Source organism: Anabrus simplex, chromosome 4 (assembly GCF_040414725.1).
Source record: "Anabrus simplex isolate iqAnaSimp1 chromosome 4, ASM4041472v1, whole genome shotgun sequence".
Lineage (NCBI taxonomy): Eukaryota > Metazoa > Arthropoda > Insecta > Orthoptera > Tettigoniidae > Anabrus > Anabrus simplex.
Genome location: NC_090268.1, coordinates 48,045,602 through 48,061,546, shown reverse-complemented (window position 1 = coordinate 48,061,546; position 15,945 = coordinate 48,045,602). Strand labels below are relative to the sequence as shown.

General features: G+C 43.4%; 1 protein-coding gene across 1 annotated transcript; it reads left to right on the top strand.

Annotated features, from left to right (window-relative positions):
* The first annotated feature begins 637 nt into the window (after positions 1-637).
* On the top strand, positions 638-1,588 carry LOC136872150 (NAD-dependent protein deacetylase sirtuin-2-like). The gene has a single exon (XM_068227346.1). It carries the CDS (start codon positions 638-640, stop codon positions 1,586-1,588), a length of 951 nt encoding a protein of 316 aa, XP_068083447.1.
* Positions 1,589-15,945: the final 14,357 nt, after the last annotated feature.

The following is a 15,945-nucleotide window of genomic DNA, read 5'->3' as shown; positions in this document are numbered from 1 at the left end:
GAGTGAGCATTTCTAAACCTGAACTACCATCTATATAACCAGTTATTAATTTTGCAAACATGTCTAACATAATCAGAAAGAATGCTTTCCTAAAGCTTGCATGTAGTGCATGTCATCCTGACTGGCCGATAATTTTCAGCTTTATGTCCATCACCCTTACATTTATACACAGGGGCTACTATAGCAACTCTCCATTCATTTGGTATAGACCCTTAATATAAACAATAAACAAATAAGTACTTCAGGTATGGTACCATAGCCCAACATATTGCCTTTAGTATATCCCCAGAAATCTTATCAATTCCAGCTTCTTTTCTAATTTTCAACTTTTTTATCTTATTAGAAACATCATTGTTATCATAGTGTCATTTTAATACTTCGTTAGTATTATTCGCCTCCTCTATCTGAACATTAGTACTATTGCCATATTTTTAACACCAATGTTACTTAATTGATTAATAATCATTTAGAACACTTGGAAATTGATTTTAAATTGTTACAAACATTTGAAACCATAGAAACAGTAAGTTAAAATACTATCTTACGGGATATAAATTTTTTGTCCATCTCCTAGATATTTTGTATAAAATCGAAGATACCGCTAGCGAAATTTTCCTCTGAAACACGTGTATTTAAAATGGCTTCAGCAGTGAAAAATGATATTATCAGCAAGTCATCAGAAAGTTCCGATGAAACCAAAAGTGACTCTTCAGTTACTTCGAAAGAAATAGGTAATACTGTTGCCTGTAGTACAGAAGAGACCAGAAAAATCAATACAAAGGTGTTAATAACAAATTTCAAGGAAGGAAAATACAAGCATATTCTAATTATGGCAGGAGCAGGTATATCTACTTCCTGCGGTATTCCTGATTTTAGATCTCCGGGATCAGGCATATACTACAATCTCGAGAAATATAATTTACCATACCCTCAGTGTATTTTCGAAATTGAATTTTTTCGTAAAAATCCGCAACCATTTTTTGATCTTGTCAAGCAGTTATTGCCCGGGACTTTCAAGCCAACTGTGTCCCATTATTTCATCAAACTCCTTCATCAGAAGGGAATATTGCTGAGGCATTATACTCAAAATATCGATGGTCTTGAGAGAGTCGCAGGTCTGCCTCCTAATAAGATTATCGAAGCACATGGAACAATTTTCACGTCACATTGCCTTTGCTGTGGGAAAGAATATTCTCTCGAATGGATAAAAGAGCAAATTTTTTCCGATATAATACCAACGTGTACTCGTTGTAACGGTACAGTGAAACCAGATATAATATTTTTCGGAGAGAGTTTGCCAGATATATTTTTTGAAAACATCCTCAGTGACTTTTCTAAGTGTGATCTCTTAATAATTTTGGGCTCCTCCTTATCAGTGGAGCCATTTGCATCATTGGTCCACCAAGTGCGCGAAGAGTGTCCACGTTTGTTTGTGAATCGTGAAAGAGTTGACAGTGGAATAGACTTCGATGCAGATGATAACCATCGTGACGTAGAATTATTAGGGGAATGTGACAGTGTTTGTCTATACCTTGCTTCTCAATTGGGCTGGGAGGATGACTTGAAGAAATTAATTGACCAAATATAAAGTAATAATATTATTGTATGTGGCTTGTACTGGCTACGATGTTTTGATGAAAAGATATTGCTCACAGAAAAATTAGGTCTGAGAACAAATTTCCTTTACTGTAGATAGGCCGTGGAAGGTGTGGAGACAAATTCCATTAATACACACAAAGCTACATAACATCTATCGAAAATAGCTTAACGGTTCCAAATCGAACTCAAAAGAAGCAAATGTCCACTTACCTCTGAAACTGTATATAGGATAAGATATAATTGTCCTGTTTTGTGTTTCCATGAGCAATGTGCTGTTCTAAGATTAAATTAAAAATGTGAGACCCTAAATAATTTATTAATACCTTTGCGAATATATCCCTTATAAATAATACAGCCTACTCCCTCCCAAAATTTTCTTCGTCAAGTTTCGATCTTCCGAAAGAAGTAGGAAATGTTTTATCGTTAATTCAGTTAGTCTGCCGTGTCTTCTACACTTTATAACGTATTCTCTGTTGATTTTATGTAACAGAATAATTCTCGGACTTGCATGGAGTAGGATCAGTATGACGAAAAAATTATCAACCCCACTTTACACTTAACATATCATACGAGAAAGTGTTCTTTTTCTCCAAAGAATGAAAATGTGTTTTAAGGAAATGGAAGAGCCAAGAACGACGAGAAAATGAAAGCCTCTATACATCTCAAAAACAACGGAAAGCCGTCGAGTTCGTGAGAGAACATGATTTGACCCATGGACACATTAAAAATATGTCAGCGAGGGTTCTGACACAACTAAGTGTAAGGAATTCCAGACTCAGCTGGCCCTGTGGTCCCAACCATTACTCCCTCATTGTAGGCTCCTGAAAAATATAATTATGACTCCCATTCATAATCACGCTTCAAAACTTGTCAGCTATTTTCAAATACTCCACGTTTGCACCTAACACATTTTGAAAGTAAAACCCGTATTGTCGTTCTTCCTTGGGGAATCCGAACTTCTTTCGCATGGTCGTGAGTACGATATGAACTCCGTCATGGTTTGAATTCAAGTGCAGATCAAGTATTATTAAATCAGTCATCCTGTGGTTATTTCGAAGGAGCATAGGAAGCCGAATATTCTCTTCGCCTTGACGTCTTGTTAGTCCAGACGGGAGCTTGATAATCCCATTACAGTCTTTCAAATTACAGGGTCTTTGGGATTGTATTTGTGCCTGAATCAAATGTCTCCGATTGTATGATCTTCACTATTTATTTTTCGTCAGCATCCAATGCGTAGAGTGTTCTTCCTTAAAGTGTTGGGAAAACGCAAAATCCAGACCACCATCATCAGAATCTACGTGTAAGGCAAGAAATAACTCAAGTGCCACTTCTTTTTATGATTGGCGAAAACTATGCATGTCATATCCAAATTCTCTTTCTCTTGGTCAACTATTGACGCTGTACATATTTTATGTATTGTATGTGTTTATATGCTCAACCATTTACTAATAATCTTATATTCACAAACTACATTTTGATGTGTAAATGCCCGCCAGTATGTAATGTCCTGTACAATTCCTTGTATGAGCCTGCAGGCTCGTTGGAATTAATTGAAATAAATGAATGAATGATTGAATGAATATTCTAATGAAATTATGTCGAGCTCATACAATTCTAAAATCCCGTGGAAAACATAAATGATATAACATGTAGAAAGGAGAAAAGAAATTAAGATATAGACAGCATAAATCCTACAGACTCACAAGGAACAACCCAACCAACTTTCATTGCAGACAAAATAATAGATAATTTCAGTGGTATAGGTTTTGAATTTGCTGAAAAAATAATGAATACCAGCAAAGAACCTAACGACACATGTACATATGACATTCATGCAATATCTCAACCACAATCAATCTCTTTTCTTTCCATAACAGAAACAGAAATAATGCATCGCATAGCTGCACTAGAAGATAACTCAGCCAATGGCTATGACAATATCTCAAGTTAAACAATTAAAGCAATTACTTCACATATTCTACAACCTCTGCAATATATTTTTAATCTTTCACTAATGGAAGGACAATTTGCAGACCCATTCAAAATTGCTATCATAGACCCAATCCATGAATCAGGCGATAAGAGAGTTAAACAATGATCGCCCAGTTTCTCTCACAACCCACCTTTCAAAATTACCAGAGAAATAAATTAAAACCAGACTACTTAATTACCTGAATAAGTATAACATATTGTCACAAAGCTAAAAAGAGAGAAAGATGTTCCACCTATTTAATACAATAATATTGTTGCACGAATAAATGTAACATCATATTTAATATGTTATGGGACCGGTTTCGACATATGTCCATGTCATCATCAGCCTACACAAAAATGTCATATTGTCTCCAAATCAGTTTGGTTTTAGACCAAAAATTAGCACTCAAGATGCAATATCCTCCTTAAGTGTATATTTGTATAAAACCATTGATAGCTCCAAAAGGACTACTTCTATATTTTTGGATTTAACAAAGGCATATTATACCGTAGACCACAATATACTCTTTAGAAATCTTGAAAAGTGGGCATCTGAGGAATTCCTCAAAATCTAATTAAAAGCTTTCTTTCTAATAGAATACAAAAGGTAAGACTCAAGGACACCCTAAGTAAAAGTGCTCAAGTAAAAAATCGGAGTACGCCAAGGAACAGTGTTTGGACCAATTGTTTTTCTGTTATGTATCAATGATTTGTGTGAGCTAAACTGTAATGCAAAAATTAACTCATATGCTCATGACACTGTCACTGTCACGGCTGAAACTTGGGAGTACGCCTTCCACAGAGCTCAAGAAGCTGTAGTAATAGTTCAGAAAAGGCTAAACAACCACCTACTTACCTTAAATGAAAATAAAACAAAATTCCCCTGCTTCTCGAATAATAAAACAACGCAACACTCAGACACCCTACACTAAGACTCCACACACCTAGTTGCAAAAATACTGATAGCTGCAACTGTTAAACTTTACAGAAATCAATAAATGTTTCATACCTAGGGATAATTTTAGGTAGTTACCTGAAATGGAAGTTGAATGCATCAAATTTCATCACTAAACTTCAGAAACTTATTTATATATTTTACAGAATTAGAAATGTTATTTCAACAAAAGCCTTGAAGTCTGTATACTTTGACCTCGTTCAATCACAACTGCTATATGGAATTAACGGTTGGGGCGGAATACTTGATTCACACACGGTTCAGGTAAAATATACATGCCAGACCTACATACGGAAAGTCATGTACAAAAACCACTAATGTTTTCAACATATGAACTCTTCCAGCAAAGCATGGTACGTAACATACGGCAGCTATTTTTGCAATCAGTGACAGTATAAATGCATAAAAATTTAAAGCTCTTCGGCAAAGAACACAAGTCAAAATTTGCACTAGGCTGCAAGATAGAACTGGATTAAGTATTCCACGCCGTAACATTTTACTTGGAGAAAGAAATCTAAGATGTCTACGCCCATGGATACACAATGCATTACCTGTGGACGTGATCACTGGCAATCAGAATACCCTGAAGAAAAGGCTATTCACATGGCTCGTTAACAATTATTTCAAAGTAAATGAACTTATAACTTTCCATTATAATATTTAAATCAACTAGCACACTATTCCTCTCTACTTATAAACCAACCTTCTCATTAACCCATGTTCCTTCTTTCCAGCTTCCTGGTTCTTACACCAAATGAAGAAAAACTTTTCATAAAATTACTGTAGTACAATATCACCAAAATGATAAGGAGTAAATGATATTCACTAGATGCCATGATGTGCATAATCTAGCTATTGTATTTTCGAAGACTACACACAAGTTTACCATATGTGGGATTCACACTGTATCTTTTACTACCTCTGTATATCTGTGTAAGATATTGATTGTCAATAAAAATGTTTAAAAGAAAATAAAAAATAAAATGGCTTTATTGCTGTGAGCCGACAATTTAGTTCCTTAAGAACACCAGTTTAAAGTTTGCTCAACGCATCTGCCAATCAATATGGAGAATGTACAACTACGACATCTGAAATTTGAAGACCTTATTTTCTTAGCTCCTTCACAAAAGCACATGGACTAGGTCCACATACCATTGGCTGATCCAATACAAAAACCTACAGGTAAAGTCGTCCACCAGACTGGCCAAGTGAATGTAGTAATATCGATGCTTTATCTTCCGTTATTAATGGTTGATAAACAATCTCTTGAGCTGTTCTTTTCAAAATGTATGATCATTGTGAACCAGTATCGATTATTGCTCTTACTGTTCGTTTCTTCCCGCTAGTTTCCAAATTAACAAGGAGAGTTTGAACAGTGGCGGCGATAAGGACGCCGCAGACCACGCGGGACGGGCTCGTGACTGGTGAGGGCCAATGATTGTTTTTTAATTTAGTAGCTTAAAGGAAATTGTACATACTGATAAAGCTACAGCACACAACACAGTATTATTTGTATTACAGAGAGTTATTCCAAACTTAGGCCGTCGTCGTACAGAAGTTCTTTCGACAATAGGAATACGGTAGTTATTTCTCAAAGAACGTGGGTTTCCCAACTTGTTCCAACAATAACCATCCAACGAACTAGGATAACACAGAGAGGCGAAAGTGCTACCTGTGTGAAGCTAATTGAACGAAAGTCCGCCATGTTTCCTGTGGTCACACAAGTAACGGGGCGTGTTGAAAATACGAATTTTAGAATCACAGGGGCAGAATTAAAGACCGTCAGCTCAAATCTTAAAGCAAGACTGTACGCTGAAAGGCGTAACGTTCTATAATCATGATGTATGTATGTTAAAAATCATAGACTGCGAATACCGCCACTTCATCATGTTGCGGCACGAGGTCAACATCACGATCAGCTGATTGTAGGATAGTTCGAAATCGTCTCAGAGTGACATACGAATAGGCCTAGAAAACGGTACAAAAGCGTTACTCTGGACATAAATATTAATGACAGAAATCCTTAACAAGGTAGTGACCTACAATAGGCTTCATCCTCATTCTAATTATCATTATCCGCGAGGGATCCCACCTCTACCGCCTCAAGGGCGGTGTCCTGGAGCGTGAGACTTTGGGTCCGGGGATACGACTGGGGAGAAGGACTAGCACCTCCCCTAGGCGGCCGCACCTTCTATGCTGAACAGGGGCATTGTGGGGGGATGGGAAGATCGGAAGGGATAGAGAAGGAAGAGAGAAGAAAGCGGCCATGGCCTTAAGTTATGTACCATCGCGGCATTTCCTGAAGGACAATTGGGAAACCACGGAAAACCCCTTCGAGTTGGGCTGAGGCGGGAATCGAACTCACCTCTACTCACTTGACCTCCCGAGGCTGAGTGGACCCCGTTCCAGCCCTCGTAACACTTTTCAGATTTCGTGGTATAGCCGGGAATCGAAACGGTCTTCCGGGGGTGGCAGCTACTCCCGCTAACCACTACACCACCGAGGCGGCCCATGAGTACTGTACCACTATAACTGTTGAATGTTATTCTTTATTAGGCCTATAATATAGGGGACATACCAATTTTTCCCATTACAATATAATTTTGGGGTTACTAGCTGAAAGGTAACCTTGAAAGTTCTCCATTTTGAAGTGTAGGCTAGCTTTAAATACCAATGCATCTGAAATCTTCAATAAAGGCCGCATAGATTTCACAAATAACAGTAAAATACTGTATTTACCATGCTTGGTATACGTTTGACTGAAATAGGTGACTTTTCATGGTTACGTCTCCTTGGCGGCGGGCGCTCCATTTTCTTTGTTTGTAAATGTGAAGGAAAATTAAATAGGGTTGGAACAGCATTTGCCAGTAATCGCCACTGGTCATTTGTTTCATGCATGTACTTACCTTCGAAATGTACAGAGCATTAGCGACTGTATTGCGTGGGATACCATTTATCTCTTTTCGTCATCACAACAAAATGTTCCGTTAATTCCTTGTTCTTTAAAGGAAATCTGAAACATAATCCGACAAATAATTACCGTGGCTATCAGCACTTTCACTCTGTAGAAATTGCAATGGATTCAATTATTAACAGAAGTTACGAAATTTGACCTCTTCTATTATTCATCAATTCTTGCTTAAAATACGATATATAATTGGTTTTATTACTCCGATTAGTATTACCGTACGTTGAGCATACGGCTGGTATTCTTGAAAGCGAGAATATATCTTTTCACATCTTAAAACTTACGAAAACTTCCGAAATTAAATTGCCATGCACAATCTCCCTGTCACCTCAACGTACAGTATGTTCGCGCCAACTCGCTTTGTTTTAACAACCGTTAACATGTCTGCCCCTTATCAACTTGTTTCCGCAGGGAGCGCTGATGTCAGGCATACAGCCCCTCTATGTTATTCTAGCTCGTTGTAACCATCCCTTGGTGCCATTCGCAACAATTAACAACGCTTTTGAAGTAATTGGCCAGTTCGAAGAACCCAGTAGTCAGCGAATATGCGATAACAAGGACATGCTCCCTATCTAAACTCTGAATACTGAGTTTCGAGCCTGTTTATAATTCTCGGCAGTCAGTGAAGCTACGTAGCCTACAATGGATAGCTGAGTTGCCAATCCTTCGTTTTCAAATCATATCTGTGTTAAAAATATATTAATGTCAATAATGTATAAATATACATAATTATTATACAAATCAAGAGCCTCCGTGGCTCAGACGGCACCGCGTCGGCCTCACACCGCTGGATACCGTGGTTCAAATCCCGGTCACTCCATCGGTTTTCCCTGTCATTTTTCATTCCAGCTACACTCTCCATTCTCATTTCATAGCATCTATCAGACATTAATAAATCACTTTGTGAGTGGCGACCCTATCGTAATAATAGCCTATATCTGCTTCATTCATTCCATACCTGACCCGGTCTATGGCTGGAAAACTGGTTGTAGGTTTTCATTTTTATTATACAAATCAAAAGTTCACCAATTCACGTGTTATAATAATGCCGAAGAAGACGTAGCCTACTAAAGGCTCAAATGCAGACTACCTAACCAAATACCACCATGTATATAATTCAGTAACAAGTGAAATGTGAGCTTTGTATCCGGGAGACAGTGGGTTCGCACCTTACTGTCGGCAGCACTGAATATTTTCAACCATGCAAATGCTGTGATTACACCTTAATTAAGTCCACGGCCGCTTCCTTCCCATTCCTTGGCCTTTCCTATGCCATCGTCGCCATACGACCTATCTGTGTCAGAGCGGCGTAATGCAAATAGCAATAACAAGTGAGTTTGTTGTTTGTCCAACCATTTTCCCGTATATCTACGAGGTCGGGTATGGGGTGAGATGAATCTATCGTGGCGGGTTTTTATGACCGTATGCCCTTCCTGACGTCAACCTCATCAGAGGAGTTAATGAAATGAATGGCGTAATACACTGACTGACAGAGCAAATGCAACACCAAGAAGGAGTGGTTCGAAAGGGATGAAAGTTGAGGAAAAAACAGAGACGGCACGGACGAATAATTGATGTTTATTTCAAACCGATATGCAGGTTACACAATGCGCACGGCATCGACTCAGTAGGATGTAGGACCACCGCGAGCGGCGATGCACGCAGAAACACGTCGAGGTACAGAGTCAATAAGAGTGCGGGGCAGAGTTTGCAAATGGCGTCCAATGAGATCCCACACGTGTTCGATTGGTGAGAGATCCGGAGAGTACGCTAGCCACGGAAGCATCTGTACACCTCGTAGAGCCTGTTGGGAGATGCGAGCAGTGTGTGGGCGGGCATTATCCTGCTGAAACAGAGCATTGGGCAGCCCCTGAAGGTACGGGAGTGCCACCGGCCGCAGCACATGCTGCACGTAGCCGTGGGCATTTAACGTGCCTTGAATACGCACTAGAGGTGACGTGGAATCATACGCAATAGCGCCCCAAACCATGATGCCGCGTTGTCTAGCGGTAGGGCGCTCCACAGTTACTGCCGGATTTGACCTTTCTCCACGCCGACGCCACACTCGTCTGCGAAGACTATCACTGACAGAACAGAAGCGTCACTCATCGGAGAACACGATGTTCCGCCATTCCCTCATCCAAGTCGCTCTACCCCGGCACCATGCCAGGCGTGCACGTCTATGCTGTGGAGTCAATGGTAGTCTTGTGAGCGGACGCCGGGAGTGCAGGCCTCCTTCAACCAATCGACGGGAAATTGTTCTGGTCGATATTGGAAGAGCCAGGGTGTCTTACACATGCTGAAGAATAGCGGTTGACGTGGCGTGCGGGGCTGCCACCGCTTTGCGGCGGATGCGCCGATCCTCGCGTGCTGACGTCACTCGGGCTGCGCCTGGACCCCTCGCACGTGCCACATGTCCCTGCGCCAACCATCTTCGCCACAGGCGCTGCACCGTGGACACATCCCTATGGGTATCGGCTGCGATTTGACGAAGCGACCAACCTGCCCATCTCAGCCCGATCACCATACCCCTCGTAAAGTCGTCTGTCTGCTGGAAATGCCTCCGTTGACGGCGGCCTGGCATTCTTAGCTATACACGTGTCCTGTGGCACACGACAACACGTTCTACAATGACTGTCGGCTGAGAAATCACGGTACGAAGTGGGCCATTCGCCAACGCCGTATCCCATTTATCGTTCGCTACGTGCGCAGCACAGCGGCGCATTTCACATCATGAGCATACCTCAGTGACGTCAGTCTACCCTGCAATTGGCATAAAGTTCTGACCACTCCTTCTTGGTGTTGCATTTGCTCTGTCAGTCAGTGTATATGATAGTAGGGAGAGGGTGAAAACCAGTGCCGGCATATAGCCTACTCCTGTCGAAGAGCACCAAGGGGTCTGCTCAAGGATTAACGTCCCCATACGACGGAGGAATCACCATCAACAGCGTCATATGCCCTCACTCCATCTGAGTACTGCGGTGAGGTTTGGAATTTAATCCAGGCTTTTGGTACACAATATAGTGATTACAAGTTGTATACCACCACCTTCCCTACACTGCCGGCCAACATTCTGATGGCTAACCTCGATGTCAGACCATTTAGACTTCAGCGCCTTAACGATCATGGCCACCAGGCGGGCTAAATATATATAACAAGTGAGAACATATGTAAATTTTGATAAACGTGAAATAGCCAAAGAAGAGGATAAAGCCATTCTCAGAAGAAAACAAATAGTACAAATTTGTACATATCTTTATCTATGAAAATATTGTATAAATGTATACATTTTGTTCAATAAACGGGGAGAGATGTTACGCTCTGGGGTGACCCTTGGTTTGTGGTGGTGATTCCTGCGCCAGAGGATAAAATAGAGTCAACAAAAAGTCACTGCTGTAACGGACTCATCACATCACCGGCATCTACTTCAAGGAAAAATTCGCCGCACGCACACAACCTCCATAGTTTTTGCTACTACTATGGACACAAAGTTATTACGGCAATACGCCAGTTTTCTATCGGTGACTGTTATTGAATCACCTCATCGCAAATATTTATTGAAAATCCAATAGCACGCACGCATTCCAGCTCTATTTATGTTCGCCATGTTCTGTCAGCTAACTGCCTTCAAGACTGCTCACACTCCTGATGACGTCACACGATATTGTTGTGTTTAGTAGCGTATGCTCTCGTTAACATCTAGTATGTGATCGACTTGCCTCTCCTCATTTTCCCTCTCTACACATTCCTATATAAACCAGGCCTTCCACTGATTCAATTGAGAGGACGTGTTCGACTGCGCTAGCGAGAGGACGCACGTGCCTATCACTCCACTGTCCCTCTCCTCTCATCAGCGAGACCTTCCAGACTTCGAGAGTTTGCACTACCTGCCCCAACCGGACCGCTTCTCGGTACCTAGAGTTAGATAGGGAACTCTGTGGTCCAAGGACCCGCTTAACAACGGATCATCCCGCGCCCACTAGCTCGTACTAGAATGTCCCCACACCGATGCCGGCCCGAGCGCTGCATAGCTGAACCGGCGGCTGGCGTGGCGAAGACCAGCGTCGAAGAGCCGTCCGGCCCGGTGGCGCAAGAGGCCAAACCAAATATGGAGAGCACATCTCCCGCCCAACGCAACCCACTCCCTCCTACCCAACCTGGTGGCTGACCAGCCGGACGCCGGGAAAGCGGGACCGAGTCCCACCAACCAGCGCGAAGAGGCGACCTCCCGGGGAAGGAAAGAGGGTAGTAAGAACAGGACTCGGCGGAATGCGCCACCTAAAGTACAACCCCCCTCCGTGCAAGCCGGCAAATAAGACTCCGACTCTGATGAGGCCAGGATGGTGATGGACTTACCAAGCACATCCCACGAGGCCGACTCAGAAAGCTCGGAGGGAAATGACCTGCGTAAGCGCGGAGAGACCGAAACCTTGGACCCAGCCGGGAGACCACGGTGACAGTTACCGGGAGGCTAAAGGGAGGAAGAGGGGAAAGAGGAAAGACAAAGAACCCCCAGCTCCTGAGCCGAGAAGCTCAGAAAGGAGGGGTACGTAACCCGAGTACCCGAGCCGATAGCAGCACAGAAACATCTATCGGCTCAACCCAGCCCCCGTCCACCAAACAGCAGCACACCACACACAAGAGGCAGACCCGTCTGAGCCCACCTCAACCACCACAAACAACAAAACCAGTCAGCCGTAAAGGGTCAACCCCCCACCCCTTACGGTATACACCAAGGACACAAGACATTTGAAATGGAGCTCCTCAAAAAGCTGCGGCATGAACTGAGAAAATGTTATTTCTCTAGGCCAAGAGTAGACGCATATGAAGCGATCCGGCTACACATGTCGAGCTTTGAGAGCTATGAAATCGCTATCGAGGTGCTAAAAGGCTGAATATTAATTTTGTAAAAGTATTGGCCATCATCACCATGAAGCGGTTCTTAGTGAGAACCCCCATTAACGGAAATAATGCGGACGAAATCCAGCTTGGATTGAAAGCACAGGATATCCGCACATTCTCCGTAGTGCTGATGCGAACAGGGAATAGGTCAGCCAAGGGCAACCTACTCCTAGTTGCCGTGGCGGACACCCCAGGAGCGGACAATCTGCGGAAAATTCGGATGCTTGGGAATATGCTTGTGTCGGTCGAGCCGTACCGCCCCCAGCCACTGGCCCCCAATGTGGAATGTGTCAGAGGCATGGCCATCCAGGGGCGGCGTGCCGACTGGAGCCCAGATGCCGCAGATGCGCCGCCTCCCACGTATCCCGGGACTGCCCCCACGGCAGCGACCCCGTGTACTCTAAGTGCGCTAACTGCGGAGGGAAACACGCGGCTAATTTTAAGGACTATCCCAGCCGCAGGGACTTCGAAGCCGCCTTTCAAGGCAACGAGCCAAAGGGTAACAAGCGTGGCGACCCTAAAGCCCAAGCAGGCCCATCAGGCACTGGCGCTTCACGCACAAGTACATCAGGCCCGTCAGGCAAAAACGACCCTTCAGGTCCTACAGGCCCTTCAGGCACAAATGGCAAAAATCAAGGCCCTACAGGCAATCATCACCCATCAGGCGGAGGTCTATTGAACTTTAAAACTACACGGACGGAGGGTAAACACTACCCCGGGACCTTAGCCCAACCATCCCCTACCTCCGGCCAAACCAAGATCTCCAACCCAAATGGAAAGAAAGCCCAGCCCCATGCAATGAAACAAAGGCAGGTTAAGTCCACGCTAGCTCCCCCGGAGCTACCACAGGGACCGCCCCAAGCTAGCTCCACCCACCCCCCGTCGAAATCCTGCCACTAGTAAAACGACATCCGGACTCCCGCCCCACCCGCCCGCCCCCAGCTCCATACCAGACACTACCATCTCGCCACCCACACCTGAAACATTAGCACAGGAGCAACAGCCAGAGGGGAACATGGCAGGAAGGGTGCTCAGGGGAAAGTTATTCGAAATACTGAAACACGTCTTCCCGAACCTGAACCTAACTGAAATCATAAACACTGGATTTATGATAGCCAAATTGCTGGCCACGACCCTATCAATCCCATAGCTAGGGGACTTGGCGAACGCGATCTCCGACCTCCTAACCCAAGATGACTGAACAACCCAACGAGGATGATAATAATAATAGTAATAATAATAATAATAATAATAATAATAATAATAATAATAACGGTAACTATATCACCAACAACACACAAGGGCTTTGAGTACTAATATGGAACTTCCAGGGCGTCAGGTCCAGAAAATACGAACTCGAACCCTTCCTAGTCGCGAACACTATCCATGTAGCACTCCTAATAGAAACGTTCCTCCCGCCGGGAAAGAAGTTCAACATAAGAGGCTACAAAATACACAGAAGCGATAAGGCCAACGGAGTTGGAGGGGTGGCAGTTCTGGTAAGAAAAGATAACAAACGTATGGAGGTGGACATACCAGAGCTGGTCGAACTAGAGGCATGTGGAATTGCTATGCCAGTCCGAGGAACACTCATAAATGTCATAGCGGCATACTCCAGACCGAAAAGCCTGAACACACAAGACATAGACGCAGTACTAAGGCTAAATCGAAACACGATTCTAGGAGGAGACCTAAGTTCGAAACACGCCAGCTGGGGCTGCCTGAGACCTAACTCCGAAGGCACAAGGCTGTACAACCACAAGCTATTCCAGGACTATGTGGTAACAGCACCCAACGAACCCACGTTACTAGCGCCAAACGATCAGGTCGACGATAACTAGACATAGCCCTACTGCGACATATTCTTCAAAGGCATAGCATAACGGTAGTGAACGACCTTGGGTCGAGGCACCAACCAGTGATATTTACACCAAATGCTATCCCAGAGAAATATGAAATCAACCCCAAGCGTAGGCTAAATTATAAAGCAGCCAAATGGGGCAAATTCGAACACAAACTAGACACACTCCTAAGGGGAAGTGAGGGCATACTATTAGACAGCACAGCCCAAATTGACGAAGCAGTCAAAACCCTAGTAGAAGCAATTCAGGTAGTCGCAGCAGCAAGCATACCAGAAAGCAAACACAAAGAATACCCACATTTCGAAATTCCAACCCACATTAAGGAATTAAAACGCAAGCACAACACCCACAGACGCAACTGGGCACGACACCACAGAGGCTACGACCGAATTATGAAAGAGGGACCAAACGGCCCGGTATATGAGAACCGTGATAAAGCGGAAGTCATAGCGGACTCGATCGAAGCGGCATTCACTCCGAACGAAATACCATCCTACCCAGCCTTCACCAGGCAAACCGAGGCAAAGGTAGCTTAGTTCCTCGAAAACGCACCTAAGCCGGAGGTTAAAAGGACAAATACACACGAAATTAAGTGGATTATAGGTCATATTAACCCTAAGAAGGCGCCTGGCCCAGACGAGATAGAGAATATTATAATTAAGAAATTAACACACAAAGTCCTAACACCACTAACTAGCATCTTCAATGCAATGTTCAGACTCCAATACTACCCTAAACAATGGAAAAGGGCTAGGATACTCGTATTTGGAAAACCAGGCAAGTCAGACCCAAACAATTACAGGCCTATCAGCCTCCTGGACGCCTTCAGTAAAGTATTCGAGAAAATACTACTGAAAAGGTTAATAGGGCATATCAAGGAAAGATGAATAATTCGCAACGAGTAATTTGGATTCAGGAACGGGCATTCTGCCCCTCAACTACTCACGTGATTCATAGAACACGCTACCATAACTTTCAATAAACGAAGGGACACAGGTTCGGTTTTTCCTTGATATTCAGAAAGCTTTTGACAAAGTCTGGCACGAAGGCCTACTAGCGAAACTAATAGACCTCGAATTCCACCAGGCTATATAACGCTAATCAAATCCTATCTGGAGGGCCGAGAGTTCCAAGTTGACGTACACAACACGCTGTCAAGCACGCGAAGGATTAGAGCGGACGTAGCCCAAGGGTCCCTTATTGGTCCAGTCCTCTTCGTGCTATATACAAACGACATGCCCAATACGGAACTTACCTCTACACACCTCTACGCTGATGACACTGTTATCACAGTCCAACACCCACAACTAGCGTGCACTCGGAGGAGACTACAAGTAGCGCTACGAGCTCTCGAGCCATGGCTAACGAAATGGCGCATCAAGGTCAATGTTGACAAGTGCCAAGCCGTGCTGTTGACTAGGAATAACAGACGCACACCCAGACCAGTCAACATAAAACCGCTAAAACTTTTCAATCAAGATATAGCATGGTATGACCGTAGCGTATCGAAGAGTAAGTGCGACATCTTCACGAGTTACCTTGGACCGCCGCACAGATGGCACTGCCATCCACAGTGATGACTGAGCGCGAGGTTAACAGAGGCATTATCGGGACTATTACTTCAAAATCTACTAAGAAACTCAAGCATGCAACTTACGTTTGAAAATGATTTCATCTGCTGGACA

Coding starts and splice junctions, on each gene's coding strand:
- LOC136872150 (XM_068227346.1), top strand. CDS start 638: ATGGCTTCAGCAGTGAAAAATGATATTATCAGCAAGTCATCAGAAAGT.